General features: G+C 43.1%; 1 protein-coding gene across 2 annotated transcripts in view; it reads left to right on the top strand.

The window, feature by feature from the left end:
• The window catches only part of pip4k2aa (phosphatidylinositol-5-phosphate 4-kinase, type II, alpha a), a 291,639-nt gene that overhangs the window by 163,306 nt on the left and 106,960 nt on the right, over positions 1-21,373 (top strand). For both annotated transcript variants that reach the window (XM_073054652.1, XM_073054651.1), the window contains exon 3: positions 5,861-5,957. In XM_073054652.1, coding sequence (XP_072910753.1) covers positions 5,861-5,957 — 97 coding nt within the window. The remainder of the gene's footprint in view (positions 1-5,860; positions 5,958-21,373) is intronic.

Raw genomic sequence — 21,373 nt, 5'->3', positions numbered from 1 at the left:
ATTCTCCATTATTGATCACTGGCTCCATATGAGGCCTAGATCTCCTAAAGTCCACCACCATCTCCTTGGTCTTAGTGATATTGAGACGCAGGTAGTTTGAGTTGCACCATATTACAAAGTCCTGTATCAGTTTCCTATACTCCTCCTCCTGTCCATTCCTGACACACCCCACTATGGCCGTGTCATCAGCGAACTTCTGCACATGGCAGGACTCTGAGTTATATTGGAAGTCTGATGTGTACAGGGTGAACAGGACCGGAGAGAGCACGGTCCCCTGCGGCGCTCCTGTGCTGCTGACCACCGTGTCAGACCTACAGTCTCCCAATCACACATACTGAGGTCTATCTGTCAAGTAGTCCACTATCCAAGCCACCATGTGAGAGTCTACTCCCATCTCCGTTAGTTTGTGCCTTAAGATCCTGGGCTTGATGGTGTTAAAGGCACTAGAGAAGTCCAGGAATTACAGTTCCTGTTATATAAGTTTACCAAGTATGCTCACAGAAAAGAGAATCTCAGGGTTGTATGTAGTGACATGTATGTACTCTGATAATAAATTTTACTTCGAACTTTGAATGTACGTCATCAGACACTGGAGATTTTTCTACCTTCATACCTTTTAAATCATCCAGCACCTCCTATATTTTAAGCCAGACTATGCCCAAGACTTCTCCATTTACTTTTCATGTCTTTCTCCATGGTATAAACAGGTGAGAAATATTCATTAAGGACATCACCCATCTCCTCTGGCTCCTCATGATAACGTCCTGTTTAGTTTTTGAAGGGCCCTATTCTCACTCTAACTACTGCTTTTTCCATAATATATTTATTAAATCTCTTAGGATTTTCTTTAATCTTCTCTGCCAAAATTACCTTATGACCCTTTTTTTGTCCTCCTGATTTCCTCCTTGAGTCAATGCCTGCATCCCCTATACTCCAGGAACTCACTTGATCCCAGCTGCCTACACTAGGCTCATGCCTTCTTTATCTTGGCCAGGGCCTTCATATCCCTCACCATCCACGGCTCCCTACTCCTACAGCAAGATGATGGAGGAACTCAGCAGATTCAGGCAGCATCAATGGAGGGATATGGGCAGTTGATATTCTGGGTCAACATTTCATCTGAACTTTCAGTCCAGCCGAAAGGTTTCATGGGAAATAGTGACTCTTTGTTTCCCTCCATAGATGTTGCCCGACATGCTGAGATCAAATCCTAGTCTTAATTTTTTTGTGAATATTTTTGTTTTAAAGGAAGAAAGTTGATGTAATTAATTCACTGCAACATGCAATCTTCCAAAGGGACAGCTGTTTTATATTAAAACTTGTATATGCATGAACTTTCTTTAAATTTTCCATGATAAGTTTCTACATACTAATAATTAACCTGCCTTTCTAAATCATGATGAGCTTTCCTCCCAGTAACAGTACTGACACAATCACATTTTCTATTGCTGGGGACAGACTAAGCAGTGATATTACTATAAATCCACTGACTGACAGCTACCATGAACACACCTTCTCCCACCTAATCTCCATCACTTTTTCCCCTTGGACTCTTCATTTCTGCAACTCTCAAGTAGGAGTTATCTACTCCAGGACCCCCTCCAAAATGCCCTCCTCCTTCCAGAAACATGCTTTCCCCTCAACTGTAGTTGGTGGAGCCCTCAATTGCATTTTCTCAATTTCCCGAACTTATGCTTTTGCCCTCCCTCACCTAGGCAACAAAGAGACAGGATTCTGATGATCAACATCTTTCACACTACCGAGCTTTGCATCCAGCACATCATCCTCGTCCATTTCCACCAGTTGTAATTGGTTCCAGCCATCAGCCACATCTTCCCCTCCCCACACCTTTCTGCTTTCATTGATTCCTGGTTTACTCATCGATCCTTCTCTGTGCCACGGTGTATCTCCTGCAACCATAGGAAGGGTAACACTTGTCCATGCTCCTCCTCCCTCATCACCATCCTTGGACCCGATCATCTCTTCCAGGTAAACAAAGACACACATGCACCTCCTCCATCCTCGTCTACTGTATTGAATGCCTCCTCACCTCCTCTGTGTCATCGAGGCGAAGTAAAGACCACACATCAGTTTTGTAGAACATCTACAATATGGACTTTACACAGTGATTATCCTGATCTTCTGATCCACAGCATTTCAGCTCCCCTTCCTATTCCCACACTCAGTCTTTGGCTTTTCATTTCCAGGCTGAGGACAGACAGAACAGCATCTCATTTTCCACCTCAGTAGTCTACAACCCAATAGTATGAATGTTGACTGTTCCAATTTCAGGTAACCCACATTCCCTGTGATCTTTTTATTGCTCCTTCTGGTTCTCCTGTGCTACCTAGTTCCACCTGCCCTTCATTCCTCCCAGCTAGTTCCACTCAGCAACTTCCTTACTTCCGGGAGGTTCTGTCTATTGTGACGGACGGAGTGTAAGTGCTTGACGAAACGGTCCCCCAATCTGCGTCGGGTCTTGCTGTCCATCCGTCACAATAGACAGGACCTCCTGGTTGACACCCACTTCAACTCTGCCTCTCACTCCCATCTAGATATGTCTATACATGGCCTCCTCTACTGTCATGATGAGGCCAAACTCAGGTTGGAGGAGCAACACCTCATCTACCGTCTGGGTAGCCTCCAGCCTGGTGATATGAACATTGAATTCTCCAATTTCCGGTAATTCCCTCCCCCTCCCCCTTCCCCTATCCCAGGTCCCTCTCTGCCTCTCTCCCCTTTCAACTTTCTGCTTCTTTATCTCTACAGTTCTTTCATGCTTATCCCCTCCTCCTCCCCCCCTTTATCTTTTCTCTGATTGGTTTTCCACCTGGCGCCTCTAGGCCCTACCCCCTCCCCTATCTCTATTACTGGGCTTCGGCCCTCTCTTCCCCCCCCCCCCCCCCCCCGTTCCTGATGAAGTGTCTCGGCCCAAAACGTTGGCTACTTTTTTCTCACAGATGCTGCCTGACCTGCTGAGTTCTTCCAGCGTTGTGTATGTAAGGTTTAAGAACAGTTACTACTCCTCAACCATCAGGCTCTCGAACCAGAGGGGATAACTTCACTCAACTTTTCTTGTCCCATCATTGAACTGTTCCCAAAACCTATGAACTCATTTTCAAAGACTCTCCATCTCATGCTCTTGATAATTATTGCTTATTTATTAATATTTTTCTTCTATTAGTTTTTGTACATTTGTTGACTTATGCATATTGGTTGTTTGCCCTTCCTGTTGGGTAAAGTCTTTCATTGATTCTATTGTGCTTCTTATATTAACTTTGAATACCTACAAGAAGAATCCCAGGGTTGTATATGGTAACATGAATGTACTTTGATAATAAATTTACTTTGTACTTGTTCTTTGTATGGAAGCACATTGTGATGAGGACATTCTGATTCTGCACATATCACTTGAATTCCTCTAACATCTTATCCGTTGTGATTGGGATTTTTAGAATTTCCTCTCTTTTTATTTAAAATTAGTCCGTCTGTTTCTTGGGGATATTTACAGTGTCTTCCACAGTAATCGTTATCAATACCGCATCATTTCTTATAAGTCTACTTTTCCCTTGTCATGAATTGGAATGACTTTGCTAGTATATACAGTCGGCCCTCCTTATCCGCAAGGGATTGGTTCCGGGACCCCTCGCGGATACCAAAAAGCGCAGATGCTCAGGTCCCTTTTTCAACCTGTCTTAATGTGTACCTTAGGACCCAGCGGCACCCCAGACCTTATTTAACCTGTCTAATGCGGTGGACGTTAGGACCCGGCGGCGGAGCTCTGCATCTGCAGTGTTTCTGTTCACGAAAATAATCACGATCACGATTGAAAATAAAGTGGAAATATTAGATAGATAGATAGATAGATAGATACTTTATTCATCCCCATGGGGAAATTCAACATTTTTTCCAATGTCCCATACACTTGTTGTACATACAATACTTAACTCAGTAATAATATGATATGCATCTAAATCACTAACTCAAAAAGCATTAATAATAGCTTTAAAAAAAAGTTCTTAAGTCCTGGCAGTTGAATTGTAAAGCCTAATGGCATTGGGGAGTATTGACCTCTTCATCCTGTCTGAGGAGCATTGCATCGACAGTAACCTGTCGCTGAAACTGCTTCTCTGTCTCTGGATGGTGCTATGTAGAGGATGTTCAGGGTTTTCCATAATTGACCGTAGCCTACTCAGCGCCCTTCGCTCAGCTACCGATGTTAAACTCTCCAGTACTTTGCCCACGACAGAGCCCGCCTTCCTTATCAGCTTATTAAGACGTGAGGTGTCCTTCTTCTTAATGCTTCCTCCCCAACACGCCACCACAAAGAAGAGGGCGCTCTCAACAACTGACCTATAGAACATCATCAGCATCTCACTGCAGACATTGAATGACGCCAACCTTCTAAGGAAGTACAGTCGACTCTGTGCCTTCCTGCACAAGGCATCTGTGTTGGCAGTCCAGTCTAGCTTCTCGTCCAACTGTACTCCCAGATACTTGTAGGTCTTAACCTGCTCCACACATTCTCCATTAATGATCACTGGCTCCATATGAGGCCTAGATCTCCTAAAGTCCACCACCATCTCCTTGGTCTTGGTGACATTGAGACGCAGGTAGTTTGAGTTGCACCATATCACAAAGTCCTGTATCAGTTTCCTATACTCCTCCTCCTGTCCATTCCTGACACACCCCACTATGGCCGTGTCATCAGCGAACTTCTGCACATCGCAGGACTCCGAGTTATATTGGAAGTCAGATGTGTACAGGGTGAACAGGACCGGAGAGAGTACGGTTCCCTGTGGCGCTCCTGTGCTGCTGACCACTGTGTCAGACCTACAGTCTCCCAACCGCACATACTGAGGTCTATCTGTCAAGTAGTCCACTATCCAATCCACCATGTGAGAGTCTACTCCCATCTCCGTTAGTTTGTGCTTTAAGATCTTGGGCTGGATGGTGTTAAAGGCACTAGAGAAGTCAAGGAATGTAATCCTCACAGCACAACTGACCCCATCTAGGTGAGAGAGTGATTTGTGCAGCAAATACGTGATAGCATCCTCCACTCCCACCTTCTCCTTATACGCAAACTGAAGCGGATCCCGGGCGTGCCTGGTTTGTGGCCTCAGATTCTGTATTATCAGCCGCTCCATGGTCTTCATCACGTGCGACGTCAAGGCAACAGGTCTGAAGTCATTCAACTCCTTTGGTTGTGGTTTCTTCGGTACCGGGACAATACAAGATGTTTTCCACTGTCTGGGTACTCTTCTCTGATCTAGACTCATGTTGAAGATGCGCTGTAGTGGTTCTCCCAGTTCAGTTGCACAGGCCCTCAGTAATCGTGGGGAAACTCCATCCGGTCCAGCCGCCTTGCTGGTACAGATCTTCCTCAGTTGACCTTCCACCTGTGCAGCCGTAAACCTGGGCGTGGGCCAGGTCTCCTGTGAGTGGATATTTTCCTGTGAGGGAAGTAAGCCTGGTGTGGAGTTCTGCAGTGAGGGTGAGATTATTAAAGCGATCGAAAAGAGGTGAAATGTCATCGGTCATTGGAACTTCCAAATTTTTTCGATCTGGATCCACAATAACCTACGCACATCCTCCCATATACTTTAAATCATCTCTATATTACTTATAATACCTAATACAATGTAAATTCTATGTAAGCTAGTTGTTATACTGCATTGTTTAGGGAATAATGACAAGAAAAAAAAGTCTGTACATGCTAGAACAACAAGTGCTGGAAGAGCACTTCCAGGTTTTCACGATTCGCGGTTGGTTGAATTCGCGCATGCGGAACTCGCGGATAAGGAGGGCCGACTGTGTTGTAAGTAGAATGCAAACTAAGAGATCTTGTTTTACTTACCAGGGAGAACATGCCCAGTCACTTTAAGTTTAAGGAATACTGCCCTATGGTCTTCCGAAATTTGAGAGAGAGGTTTGCCATCGATGATCAGGATTTCCAGGTAGGTCACTTCGCATTAATTTAACACTTTTGACAAGGTTGCCATTTAATAACTTAGGTTGGAAAAAAAATAGATTTTCTTTGATCTCTCCACTTGATTAAATATTTTATGCAGAGAATGCTTACTGAAACTGAACATCAATCACAAGGCAACTGCTAGTTGGCTGACTTGGAAGCTATTTATTCTAAGGTTAAAAGTGATCTTTGGTGCTGAAGACCCTATCGGTTCATCACAAAACCATGAGGCAGTATTGATCATTAGTTTTATCAATGATCAATTAATTTCTCGATACCTGCATGTGAGGAAAAACAATATGGTAATAACTGTGAATAGTATTTGCATTGAATAAATAGTGAAATTCTTCAATTTATTGAATATCTCATTGTTAACTATTGATTCAGCATGTATCTAAATATAGGTAATTTTCAAAACAATATTGACAGTTTAGAAATTGCAGAGCTAGAGAATCTGAAGGTGTTCATGTAAAATGCTGCTTCTCTCTTTGCAACTTTCCAACCTTGCAAACAGTAATATTCTTGAAAGTTTTGATATGGTGACTGCAATACACTGACATTATATAATTTGCAGTGTGTTTGGTTTAATACTGCATTGTGCACAATTACCTTGATGGTTCTGACAGTTCTGGATTATTTTGTCTTATTTTAGTGTTATAACCATACAAGCACCACAGAGCAATTTCCATGGTACTGTTTGTAACTGTGCTCAATGAAAGAATGGGTTAGGACCAAAGTCCACTCTCTAGCCAATTATCTTTTGCAATATGGGTTTGTTTATTGGTAACACAACTTCACAGAATGTACTGAATCAGAGAGGCTAGCAAAATGATTAGGATCAGCAATGGCCCTTCATTTCCATAGCAAATATCACTTTACAGTTGGGACAAATTCTACTTCAAAGCACTTAGAACAGTGGTTCCCAACCCTTTTTTTGGCTATGCCCCACCTAATCACCTCTAAAATCCTGATGCCCCCTGTGGTGATATATAATTCTTATTATTCAAAAAGTGAACTCCTATTCACCTGGAGGAAGCCTAAAAGACCATTAACTTGGTTTAAACAAGCTTCCAAAGAACATGGCATTCATGAAAGAGAAAAATAAAAGAACCAAAGGACTGTTAAAGTTCTGAGGAAGAAATTACTAAGAAATTGTAAAAAAAAAATGAACATTAAGTGATATTAAAATAATAATAATAATAAATAAATAAAACAATGCCGATTCGTTTCTACAGCATACAAAGACAGATACACCGTTTAAAAGAGATGACGCAATGTACACACCTTCACACCACCAAGAACCGAAAGCTACTGCAAAAAGCAGCATTGGCGCGACCTCGTACGAGTTTCTTACGCGTTTGGACTTGTTCATTCGTTCCTTCCTACATCAGTCAATTCATTAATTTAATCATGAAAGCCATTTGATGGTTGTAATGATGGTGATACACTATATATACAGTACATACGCAATTACACATGTACATACACACAAGTATTTTTATGTATGCATACTGTATATACACATATGTATTAACTCGCACACACACTCATACTCACACAGACTTACTAGAAAAAATTCACTGTTAATAACTCATTCTCGAATTGCCCCCCTTAAAAATCAAATTACCCCCCTGTGGGGCGTATGCCCCACGTTGGGAACCACTGACTTAGAATGATAATCTGTTAATTTCAGCATTTCATTCTTTTAAAGAAACTTTTTTAACATAACAGAGTGAAACTAACAAAGGATACTTGATCTACAGATGTAATGGTTTCAACCTATGCAATTTTTTTTAAAACTTCATTTGCAAAATAATAATTGAAAGAAAAACCAAACACTATAATTAGCATGCAATAAAATGAACAATTAAATAAACTTGATCAGTAATCAGTGACTACCAATATTGTTCTTGTATATTTCAGTTAATTCTGTACCAATCAGCCCAGAAACTTGATCTCATGTAAAACCCACTGGTTATGTTGAACCAAGTTTTCCTGAATCAGTTCCCCACCCACCTACAGCTGATCTATTATTATCTAATTATGAAAATGTCAATGTTGAGGTGGTTTTGTGTCTCTTGTGTCACACCCATCCACCATCTCTGTAACCTTGACATTTACAACACCCTGAGGTTTATTCAACTTCCAGACTCTTGTACTGTGTACTGTGGTCCATCATTGACAACTGTATTATCAGCTATGCGATGGTAGAATTTCCACCTAAAGCGGTCTAACTCTCTGCCACTTGCTAGGACCATAATTAATAAATACCTCTATTACAAAGTTTATGGTTAGACTTTCTAACATTCCTTCTTTTGCTAAGTATCCATTTTTGACTGACTATAGTTTTGTCAATTGCTTTTTTTTCTATTTTGAAGTTTCTGTACAGGTGATCAGCCACTTTGGGGTCATAAATGCTCATATCACAATTTCACTGTGGAAATGTGAACAGCAGTCCAGAACGGAAGAGTGCTTAGAAAAACATGGTAAAGGCAGAATATGTATTCAGCAGGGTCATGATAATTTTTAAGACTCGTGTGTTCTTTCTGACTCGTTTGGGTTTGCTCAGTCATAAATTTGAGTGATCAATTGTTCTGCCCCTTTGCAATTCTTGTTTAGTTTAACTTGCACTCTTTGAGAAGAATAGCAAGTTATTTCTTGTCTGGAGAATAATATCATTGAATATTGTTTGGAAAATTTTCCATGTTATCTTAATGAGATTTTGTAGGTTATTGTATCTGAGCATGAATTGAAAGATATTTTTTCTCCATTTTAGAATGATTAGACTGCAATTTTGATTTCTTTTTGCTTGAGTGCTTTGAGAACCGTCTCAATACCAAGTAATGTCATGGAAGATGTAAGCCAAAATGAACACAGAAATAAAATCACCACAAAATGAATTTGATGGTATAGTTACGTTATTTGCTGGAAATTATACAAAAGCGTTGGGGCAAAGCAATGCATTTGAAGAAATCTACTAAAATTGCAGAGAAGATTTTAACATAAAAATAACTTGTCAAGCGAAAGGACAGACTGACTGGCAGAGGGGGTGGGGTGGCTCTGTTGGTGAGGAATGATATTCAGTCCCTTGCGAGGGGGGACATAGAATCAGGGGGTGTAGAGTCAGTATGGATAGAACTGAGAAATTCTAAAGGTAGAAATACCCTAATGGGAGTTATCTACAGGCCCCCAAACAGCAGTCTGGATGTAGGGTGTAAGTTGAATGAAGAGTTAAAATTGGCATGTCGCAAAGGTAATAATACAGTTGTCATGGGGGATTTCAACATGCAGGTAGACTGGGAGAATCAGAATGGTACTGGACCCCAAGAAAGGGAGTTTGTGGAGTGCCTCCGAGATGGATTCTTAGAATAGCTTGTACTGGAGCCTACCAGGGAGGGCAATTCTACAGGGCAATTCTAGATTTAATGTTGTGCAATGAACCAGATTTGATCAGGGACCTCGAGGTAAAGGAACCATTAGGAGGTAGTGACCATAATATGATATGTTTTAACCTACAATTTGAGAAGGAGAAGGGAAAATTGGATATGTCAGTATTACAGTTGAATAAAGGGAACTATGGAGCTATGAGGGAAGAGCTGGCCAAAGTTCAATGGAACAATACCTTAGCAGGGAAGACAGTGGAACAAAAATGGCAAGTATTTCTGGGAATAATGCAGAAGGTGCAGGATCGGTTCATTCCAAAGAGGAAGAAAGATCCTAAGGGGAGTAAGGGGCGGCCGTGGCTGATGAGGGAAGTAAGGGGCAGTATAAAAATAAAAGAGAAGAAGTATAACATAGCAAAGATGAGTGGGAAACCAGAGGACTGGGAAGCTTTTAAAGAGCAACAGAAGATAACAAAAAAGGCAATACACCAAGAAAAAATGAGGTACGAAGGTAAACTAGCCAAGAATATAAAGGAGGATAGTAAAAGCTTCTTTAGGTATGTGAATAGCAAAAAAATAGTTAAGACCAAAATTGGGCCATTGAAGACAGAAATGGGTGAATTTATTATGGGGAACAAGGAAATGGCAGACGAGTTGAACAGGTACTTTGGATCTGTCTTCACTAGGGAAGACACAAACAATCTCCCAGATGTAATAGTGGCCAAAGGAACTAGGGTAAAGGATGAACTGAAGGAAATTTATATTAGGCAAGAAACGGTGTTGGATAGACTGTTGAGTCTGAAGGCTGATAAGTCCCCGGGACCTGATGGTCTGCATCCCAGGGTACTTAAAGAGGTGGCTCTAGAAATGGTGGACGCATTGATAATCATTTTCCAATGTTCTATAGATTCAGGAACAGTTCCTGCTGATTGGAGGGTGGCTAATGTCCCACTTTTCAAGAAAGGAGGGAGAGAGAAAACAGAGAATTATAGACCGGTTAGCCTGACGTCAGTGGTGGGAAAGGTGCTGGAGTCAATTATAAAAGAGGAAATTATGACGCATTTGGATAGCAGTAGAAGGATCAGTCCAAGTCAGCATGGATCTATGAAGGGAAAATCATGCTTGACTAATCTTTTGGAGTTTTTTGAGGATGTAACTATGAAAATGGACAAGGGAGAGCCAGTAGATGTAGTGTACCTGGACTTGCAGAAAGCTTTTGATAAAGTCCCACATAGGAGATTAGTGGGCAAAATTAGGGCACATGGTATTGGGGGCAGAGTACTGACATGGATTGAAAATTGGCTGGCTGACAGGAAACAAAGAGTAGCGATTAACGGGTCCCTTTCGGAATGGCAGGCTGTGACCAGTGGGGTACCGCAAGGTTCGGTGCTGGGACCGCAGCTGTTTACAATATACATTAATGATTTAGATGAAGGGATTAAAAGTAACATTAGCAAATTTGCTGATGACACAAAGCTGGGTAGCAGTGTGAAATGTCAGGAGGATGTTATGAGAATGCAGGGTGACTTGGACAGGTTGGGTGAGTGGGCAAATGTATGGCAGATACAGTTTAATGTGGATAAATGTGAGGTTATCCACTTTGGTGGCAAGAACAGGAAGGCAGATTACTATCTAAATGGAGTCAAGTTAGGAAAAGGGGAAGTACAACGAGATCTAGGTGTTCTTGTACATCAGTCAATGAAAGCAAGCATGCAGGTACAGCAGGCAGTGAAGAAAGCTAATGGCATGCTGGCCTTTATAACAAGAGGAATTGAGTATAGGAGTAAAGAGGTCCTTCTGCAGCTGTACAGGGCCCTGGTGAGACCCCACCTGAAGTATTGTGTGCAGTTTTGGTCTCCACATTTGAGAAAGGACATTCTTGCTATTGAGGGAGTGCAGCGTAGGTTCACAAGGTTAATTCCCAGAATGGCGGGACTGTCATATGTTGAAAGATTGGAGCGACTGGGCTTGTATACACTGGAATTTAGAAGGATGAGAGGGGATCTGATTGAAACATATAAGATTATTAAGGGATTGGACACGCTGGAGGCAGGAAGCATGTTCCTGCTGATGGGTGAGTCCAGAACTAGAGGCCACAGTTTAAGAATAAGGGGTAGGCCATTTAGAACAGAGATGCGGAAAAACTTTTTCACCCAGAGAGTGGTGAATATGTGGAATGCTGTGCCCCAGAAGGCAGTGGAGGCCGAGTCTCTGGATGCATTCAAGAGAGAGTTAGATAGAGCTCTTATAGATAGCGGGGTCAAGGGATATGGGGAGAGGGCAGGAACGGGGTACTGATTGTGTATGATCAGCCATGATCACAGTGAATGGCGGTGTTGGCTAGAAGGGCCGAAGGGCCTACTCCTGCACCTACTGTCTATTGTCTAAAATGCAAAACTTCTTGCCAGATAGAATATATATCCCTATGTTCATAAGAAACTTTGGTGAGATGTTATAACCTGTGAGCCAACCGTGCTGGGTGTAACCAATCCTGTGGCCCGTGATCTTAGCAGTTTAAGTGGGTGAGCATTTTTAACAGTAGCAATCACACTAGGGTCTTTTGGGTCGGTGGGACATGGGAATGCGAGGTATCATGAACATGGAGAACTGCACTGGTAGAGATAAAAGTAGTGTGTTTGTGTAAGAGACAAAACGTTGTGTGTTAATTTGGTGAAACAGCCACCAGTTGTGAAGGGAGATTATTGAAGGCTCAGGATGCCAGTGGGGCCATGTATAGTCGTACTGGGAGCTGCATTTTAGCGAGTGCGTTTTACGAGTGCGATTCAAAGGAATACAATAGAAATCATGAGTTCAGGCACGTAAAAGTGGCAGGTTCCCAAGTACATACCCTGCGGTTTTAAGTGTGTACTGTTCAACTGGTACCTTTCATGTATATTTTGCATAGTATGGGAGCTAGTGTGGAGATATTTCAGGGAGAGCTTTGACCCAGATCTATCTGTCAGGATGGCACATATTGAGGTCAGGCAACGTCATGTTGAGAACCCTGATGATCCAAGCCAGTCCTTGACTCTGATTACAACCATTCATAAGCCCTTCACCCCCAGGGAGAAACAGAGCATTTTGTCAGAATTGCCCTCACTTAAAGTCGCATGTGGGAATTTGGAAATGTGGCGCAGCCTGGAGGAAATTGTTGAATTTCACCAGGTACACCCTAAAGATAAACACATATTGATAAAAGCAAAGAGCCGGAGGAATATGTGGGGCAGTATGGCCCGGGGGTACGCGATGGTAAATGGGCAACTGCCAGGAATGCCAACCATGAAGAGAGATGTTGCTTTTTTAAAGGGGAATTGAGGAAGTGATTGGGGGGAGGTGAGAGTAACTGGGGAACAAAAATGGCAGTGATTCAAAGAGCTGATGAGACGGCCATGGATTAAGCAGAATGTAAATATCGAGCGTATGAGGAGTATTTTGGGTTGGATAATCCAGGGAGGGATGACCCAGTCCTCTTGAAAGTGATGAAGGCCCACCAGGAAGAGTTAGATTTAGGGATGGTGGTGGGGTCAACCTACTCTGCGATAGTTTTATGGGCTATTGAGGTAGGCCAGAGAAAGTGCAAGAGAAATCGTAAAGTGGATGCAGCTGCTGTGACATCGCAGAGGGTTTGCTTTGTGTGCCAGCCAGGACACCTAGCAAAGGACTGCCGGACCAGGCATAAAACAGTAAAGGAGTTGATATGCTCTGGCTGTGGCCTATTGGGACATGATTGGAAGCAGTGTCCAAAAATGAGGAAAGAAAACCAGGTGAAAGTCATGGCAGATACACAATCTCTCATCTCATCAGTGTGCAGATCAGATCATAGAGCTGATGAAGATGGCTTCTAGTTCAGAAAAAGAGGTGACGGCAGCTCCCACTGCTAGCACTGATGACCCACAGATGTACACAACAGCATTGTTAGGGTGTTGGCAGTGCAATATTGTAATTGACACAGGCATCAGTATCGATAACTAGCCTACTCTTGCCAACAACAGGGCAGGCTATTTACATTACAGGTGTAGGAAGAAAACACTGAAAACAGAAAGAAGTGAGTCACAAGTTTTCGAAATTGGCGAGCTGCAGCTTCCAGTGTATTTCTGCGTCTATCCAAATAATGAGGGTACGATCAGGGAATAGACAACCCAAGGGAAGCAGAGGTCGTCAGGATGTCCATTCCCAGGATAGTACAATGCTGTTGTGTCATGGTGAGGGTGCTGCCTGCAAGGGCAGGGTTTGCTCCCAGATGAATGGGACACAGATGGTAAATGTATTGTACATGCAGACAGTCGGTATGCCTTCTGGGTGGTGCATGATTATCTGATGACAGAACAAGGGCACGACGAGGACTTGTATTTTCAACAGGAGTAGGTATTCAATATGGACACCTAATACAACAATTGCTGGAAGCAATGAGTCTGTCAGCACAGGTGACAGTAATTAAAGTAAAAGGTCGCCAGAAAGGAGAGAATAAGGAGCTTAAAGGAAATAAATGGACAGACATCAGTGTGAAGAAGGCAGCAGAGGAACACGAGGCAATTGAAATTGCAAGTGTGGCAGGAAGAAAGGACTGGAGCCAGTTTAATAAAATTGTATGAAGAGGTGGAGGCAGAAGAGAAGGGAAAATGGAGGAGAAAGGGAGCGGATGAGAGCTGGACACATGGGGAGGGAGGAGTTGTGGTGGCCCCACCATGTCTGATGCAGATATTATTGCAGTGATATCATGGCGTGATGTATCAGGGAAGGCAGATCATGATCACAACCCTCCAGTTCGGCGGCCGGGGATGAAGTGGGGACGTTGAGAAATTCTGCTGCTGTTGAGTAATTTCTGCATAAAGCTACTGGCAAATCAACCGTGGCCAAGTGGACCTTGGGGAAACATCCATTTGGAGTTCACGGAGCCCCTGCCAAAACGCAGGGGGGAAAGCTACTGACTAGTAATTATGCATCACTTCACCCGGTGGGCAGAGGCTTTCCCAACACGGGACTGCACCACTGCATGGATTCTAGTTCAGGAAATCCTCCCAAGGTGGGAACCCTGGTCCAGGTGGACTCGGATCAGGGAGCACATTTCACGGGGAAAGTGATGAAGTAAATGTGCTGACTGTCAGGGCTTCAACAACAATTCCATGTACCTTACCACTCTCAGAGTTCAGGGATGAACCAAACAATCAACAACACCTTAGCCAAAGCTATAGCGAAGACAGGAAAGACACAGGTTGATGTAATACCAGGAAACTTGATGAGATTGCGAGCAGCCCAAACCACATGCAGGATCTCAGCGGCTACGAATTATTGCTGGGGTGAGCAATGTCACTCCCCTATGAGGTAATTACGGGTTGCAGGGAGCCTGAGACTTACAGGGATAGAATGACCCAGTATGTGAGAGACCTTTGTAACCAACTTAAAGCATTGAAGGACCAAGCAAAACAACAGCAGCACATTGCTGATCAAAGAGAGCCAGAGGGAAAGGAGATGGTCCTTCCACAGCTGGGTGACCAAGTCATGGCGAGGGTGCTCCCAGATGGATAGGACTTTTACAAGTGAAGCTTATGTCTGTGTACAGACTCAGCGAGGCAGCTGGTGGAAACGCTGGACACAGGTTAAAGCATACGACTCACCTTGTTGCTCCCACAGACAGAGTGAGGGTTCGATCGATTGTACCTAGTAACCGTGCAATTACAGAGAACCTAAGTGATAAACACTAGCCTGCCACACCAGACCTGAGCACAGTTGATGAAAGCATGCCTATAGGAAACATGAAGGTAGAAGACACCGGGGGCCTGACAGAAACCCATGAATAGGATGCTAAGGAGTGACAGTGATGGTACTCTATAATGAAGGCTGGTTGCTGAAGGTAGATGATTCGTTGAATAGAATAGAAAAGATATAGGGGAAAATAGATGGAGAAGGGTTTAAGTTAAAGCAGAGGCAGATTCCACAATTTTGATGGCATTTCAGACTGAGAAAGATTGCACTCAGCATCTGAAGGTAGTCACCCCCAGCCTGAATGGGGAGTGAAAACAAATGAGCTGGGCCCTTTCAGCAGCTGAGTTAGCAATCAACTGGGCAGTCTGGAAAGGGGCGCCACCGGGGAGAGGTCCTTGCCGTCGTTCAATGAGAGACTGCCCCAACTTCTTCCTGTACATCGTTGAGAGGGCCTGTGAGCCCTTTGCACTTATCTTTCTGCTGCCCCTGGAAGGAGAGTTTTAGCTACCAGAGAATGAAGAGGTGAAGACAAGGAATATGACTAAGCTGCAATCGGCCAACAGGCATAAGAACAAAACTGTTGATTGTTGTTCAAATTTCTGGAACAACCTCTCTGCTTAGCATTTTGTAGGTAGCCATTAGGGATGAATGGGTAGATGTAGATGCATATAAAGTAATTGTGGGAAATGCAGAGGTGGGGTGTTTTTGCTGCCCTATTTGAGTAGAACCTCCTTAAGGTTGGCCTTTCCTGGTACAAATTTACTTTTGTCCAGAAATGCCAAGAGTTAGAGCAATTTTGCAGTTTAGCACAGGTAGCAATTAACGTAACTGACTTTGGCCACTGGGCTTCAGATTTGAATATGCATTAAAAATTAAATTTAAAATGCAGATCAGGAAAAAGGCATTTAAATGATAGTCTACATATACATGAATCCAATCAACATCCCATTGCATGTATACGACAATAATTAGGACGTATTTTAGGTGTGACGAAGGGAAATCCAGACATTTTAAACTGTTACATATGTAGTTCAAGAGGATGCTGTAAATATGGATTTGTTTGAATTGTCCTGAATTTTCTTTGATCTCTTGTGTAATGTGGCACTTGGGGGTGTGTGTGGGGGGGGTCGGTGCGTGGTGACAGCCTGCTCAGCATTCCTAATGACCAGCACTATTTATTGTCCGTGTGTTAAAATGCTTTGTGGGAACTTGGTGGAATGTTCAAGTTCATTTGTTGTTGCATTTTAGCTCGGTTTATACAGTTAGTCACTTGTGAGCTTGTGGGTCACCCTGACTTTAACCAGGGTGTGTGATAATCACCTCCCCCATCTGTATGTGACTGAGTAGGTTCTCTCCCTGGGTCATAGTACCCGGTCTGTTTTTGTGCTTGTTGCAATAAAAATGGCTGTTGAATTAAACGAGCTTTTCTTGTCTATCATCATGGAGCGAATATTCACCACAGTATAAAATATGTGTAGTCCTGGACACAGGCAGAATTCTCCACCTAAGGCATCTCAATATGATGCCTGCTGCTATATCTTGTTTTGCTGAATAAAGAGGCTGCTTCAAATCTACCGGTACTTTTCTCCAGTACTGGTACTTACCACTTCTGTACATCTCTTCCTTCATTCACGCAACAACAAACCCATCTCTCGATGAGGCACTGAGTTACACCAAGCCTTTCTGACCAGTTGGCCTCATCTTTAAATTTCATTGTAGAAGCAGAGGTGAAAATGGCTGGAGATCAGAATCGGGTTTATTATCATTGTCTAACATGATGTGAAATTTGTTGTTTATAACAGCAGTACAGTGCAAAGGAATAAAATTACTATAAATTACAAAATAAATAAATAGTACAAAAAAAAAGGAATCAAGAGATGGAGTTGACGAAGACATCATAAATCTGACGATGGTGGGGGAAAACTGTTACTGAATCATTGAGGCTGGATCTTCAGGTCCCTGTACTTCCACCCTGATGGCACGTCCCAAATAGTGATGGTGCTTAGTAACTGATGCCGTTGACTTGAGGCACCGCCTTTTGAAGATGGCTGTAGTGGTGGGGATGGTTGTGTCCATGGTGGAGCTGACTGAGTCTACAACACTGCAGCCTCTTGCATTTTTGTGCATTGTAGCCCCTGTACAGAGCTGTGATGCAGCCAGTCAGAATTCTCTCCACCATAACCTATGTAAGAGTCTTTTGTGACAAATCCCTTCAAGCTCCTAACAAAGTATAGCTGCTGGTGTGTGTATACAGAGATACCGGCCACGTGACAGCACCTCTCCTCTCCTCTATGGGGTCCCATGGGAGGTACAATCCGATCAGGGCTCACACTTGTGCCTCTTACATGATGCCATCAATGCTTTTGTCTAAGTACAGGTCCTCAGAAACCTTGATACCCAGGAACTTAAAGCTGCTCACCCTTTCCCTTACTAACCTCTTAGTGAGGACGTTATCTGTAAGTAGGGGCCGTGCACAATCCTGATTTGATTGAGACGGATGTGTGAAGCACGGAGGAACATCTGGCGAAACTTCTGACATGCCTGTGCTGCTGACGCTGCTACTGAGCGATCGGAGAGATCTCCAGAGAGGAAGGCCCCGAATCCTCGGCTTTGCCTGTTGCTTGGTGGCCGGAGCCGGGGTTGAAGCACTCGGCAGAGATGGTGCTCGGTGCTCGGTGTCGGAGGGCTGGTCGGAGGCACGAAGTTGTCGGAAGTTTTCGGACGGACTCACAGTTGGGCTGTGCTCGGGTGCTTCCAGAGGCTGCATCGGGAAGTTTTGCCACGTTGGAGGTTTCTTCCTTCTGCCATCTGCGTGAGATGATGGGCTATCTGGGACTTTGAGACTTTTTTTTTACCGTGCCCATGGTCTGCTCTTATCAAATTATGGTATTGCTTTGCACTGTTGTAACTGTATGTTATAATTATGTGGTTTTTTTGGTCAGTTAGTCTTGGTCTGTCTTGTGTTTATGTGATATCATACTGGAGGAACATTGAATTTCCCCTTGGGGATGAATAAAGTATCTATCTATCTATCTATCTATGTTCTTCCTGAAGTCCACAGTCAGCTCTTCGGTATTACTGACATTGAGTGCAAGATTGACTCCAGTAGTCGAGCTGACTCACTCCTGTACATCTCCTCCTTGGCATCTGAGGTACTGCCAAGTACAGTGATGTCATCTGTGAATTTATAAATGGCATTTGATCTCTGCTTAGGCACACAGTCATGAATGTGGAGACAGTAGAGCTGTGGGTTAAGCATGCATCCTTGAGATATGCTTGCATTGATTACCAGCAGGGAGGAGATGAGGAAGGTGAGGATCCGGTTGTGGAGAGAGGTACAAATACCCAGGTTTAGAAGCTTGCTGATTAATACTGAGAGGATGATGGTATTGAAATAGAGCTGTTAAAAAAAAGCAGCCTGACGTATTTTTGTTCTTGTTTAGATGCTCTAAGCCGGAGTGGAGAGCCAGTGAGATTGTGCCTCTTATGAACCTGGTGTGGTAGTGGACAAACTGCAGGGGGCCAAAGTTCCTGCTCAGGCAAGAGTTGAGGTTATAGCATTGACTCAGCCTCTCAGATCACTAGTATATCTCCTGGCATTCAGGAAGCCAGTTGTCCTGACTCACACGAGTATTCTGGATATTGTTAGTAGTAAGGATTGCTGATCCAAGAGATAGGAGATGCATCTGTCCTGCTGAATTCCTTGTGGAAGCCCAGACCAACAGCATAAATTGAGTTGGGTGACTGGTAAGTGGTCACAAGCAGGCACCCAAACCTTGCATATAGCTTCAACTTAGGAAGGAGCAGAAGTATCAGCTTTATGATGGTAACAATCTATCTGGCTCCTAATGTTTTAGTGGTTAAGCCACATTGTATTAATAAAGTTAAAACAATGTTTCCAATTTGAATGCATACTTTAATGTAAAACATAATCTAAGTGTCTTCAAAACATACCACAATTTTTCCTCGTAATTTATGTAAACATTTCCTCTGTGTGTAAATTAACCAATCTCCTCGTGTTGCAACCACATACTCGGTCCTCAGTCCGCCCCCGTTTAATGCCATTTCAGTAAATTACTAATTCCAATGCTATGAAGACCATAAGACCACAAGGCATAGGAGCAGAATTATGCCATTCAGCCCATCGAATCCATACCACCATTTATTCATGGCTGATCGCGGATCACATTCATACACCTGCCCTCTCACCATATCACTTGATGTTCCAACCAATTGGGAATATTATCAACTTCCGTTTTTAATGTACCCACAGACTTGGCAGACAACCAGAAAAGGCCCCCTTTAATCCCACTCGCTGCCTCCTGGCTGTCAGCCATTCCTCTATCCATGTCAGTATATTTCCTGTAACATCATAGGATTTTATTTTGTTAAAGCAGCCTCATGTGAGGCACCTTATCAAATGCCTTCTGAAAATCTAAGTAAATGACAACCACTGGTTTTCCTTCATCCACCTTGCTTGTTACTCCCTCGAAGAATTCTAAGTTTTGTCAGGCAAGCTTTCCCTTTACAGAAACCATGCTGATTATAACTTATTTTATAATTAGTCTCCAAGTACCCTGAAACCTCATCCTTACTAGTGTACTCCAACACTTTCTCAACCACTGAGGTTAGGCTAACTGGTCTATAATTTCCTCTCTTTTGTCTTCCTCCCTTCTGAAAGAGTATAGTGACATTTGCAATTTTCCAGCCCTCCAGGACCATGCCGTAATCAAATGATTCTTGAAAGATCATGACCAGTGCATCCATTATCTCTTCAGCAGCTTCTTTCAGGGCTCTGGGATGTAGTCCATCTGATCCAGGTGACTTATCCACCTTAAGACCTTTCTGTTTGCCTAGCACTTTTTCCTTTGCTATAGCAATGGCACTCACTCCTGCTCCCTGCCACCCAAACCTCTGGCAGACTGGTAATGTCTTCCACAGTGAAGATTGATGCAAAGCACTTATTAAGTTCATCTGCAGTTTCTTTGTCCCCCACTACTACTGCACCAGCATCATTTTCCAGTGGTCCTATATCAACTCTCACCTCCCTTTTATTCTTTATATAACTAAAAAAAAACTTTTGGTATCCTGCCTTTATATTTCACCTTTTCCATTCTTATAGCTGTTTTAGTTGCCTTCTGTTGGATTTTAAAAGCTTCGCATCATCCATCTTCCCATTCCTTAAGGGTACCTTTATGTTAAGCTGACTAATAAGATCTGGGTTATTACACAACACCCAATCTAAGATAGCCTTTGCCTGAGTAGGCTCAAGCGCAAGCTGCACTAAAAAGCCATCTCATAGACATTCAACAAATTCTCTCTCTTACGATCCGACATCAACTTGATTTTCCCATTCCCCTTGCATATTGAAGTCCCCCATTACATGCGCTTTCCAGCTCCCTTTGCAATCTCTACCGCACACCTTGGCTACTATTTGGAAGCCTATTTATGATTCGTATAATGTTTTTTTTTACCCTTGCAGTTTCTTAACTCCATCCACAAAGATTCAACATTCTGACCCTGTCGCCTATTTCTAAAGATGTATTTCTATCTCTTACTTGATACAAAGTATATCCTTTGATGTTAAGCTCCCAACTATGACCTTCTTTCAGCCACGACTCAGTTATGCCCACAACATCATTAACAACCAATCTATAATTGCGCCAAGAGTTCATCCACCTTATTCTGAATGCTACGTGCATTTAAATACAGCATTTCAGTCCTGCATTCCTCACCTCAGTATAAATTTTGTCTCTGTAGTACAACTTAACTCTTTGCTGTGTCTGCATTTGCACCCAATCGCTGGAGATTCTGCATGCATTCAGAATTTGTATATTTTTCACTTTATATTCACAGATGTATGTAACATGTTCTTCATAAAATGAAATCAAATGATCACGGTTTAAAATACTTGCAGATACAAGTGGCTAAATAACTCGGCAGTTAGCAATTCACACAAAATGTGAGAGAAACTCAACAGTTCAGGCAGCATCTATGGAAACAAATGACCTGTCAACATTTTGGGCTCAGACTCTTCATCGCGACCTCAAAAGAAAGGGGAAGGAGGGGAGAGGGGAAAGGGTACAAGTTAGAAGGTGATAAGTGAAGCCAGGTGGGTAGGGGAGGAAGGGCTGAGGTAAGAAGCTGGGAGTTGATAGGTGGAAAAGGTAAAGGAGAGGAGAGTGGACCATGGGAGAAAGAGATGGAGGAGGGGCACCGGGGGAGGTGATTGGCAGGTGAGGAACAGAGGTAAGAGAGGGGCCAGAATGAGGAAATCAAGAAGAAGAAAGGGGAGGGGGAAAATATTACCAGAAGT

The sequence above is a fragment of the Hemitrygon akajei genome, chromosome 8 (assembly GCF_048418815.1).
Source record: "Hemitrygon akajei chromosome 8, sHemAka1.3, whole genome shotgun sequence".
NCBI lineage: Eukaryota > Metazoa > Chordata > Chondrichthyes > Myliobatiformes > Dasyatidae > Hemitrygon > Hemitrygon akajei.
Note: the sequence above shows the minus strand (reverse complement) of the source record. Positions and strands in the feature narration are given on the sequence as shown.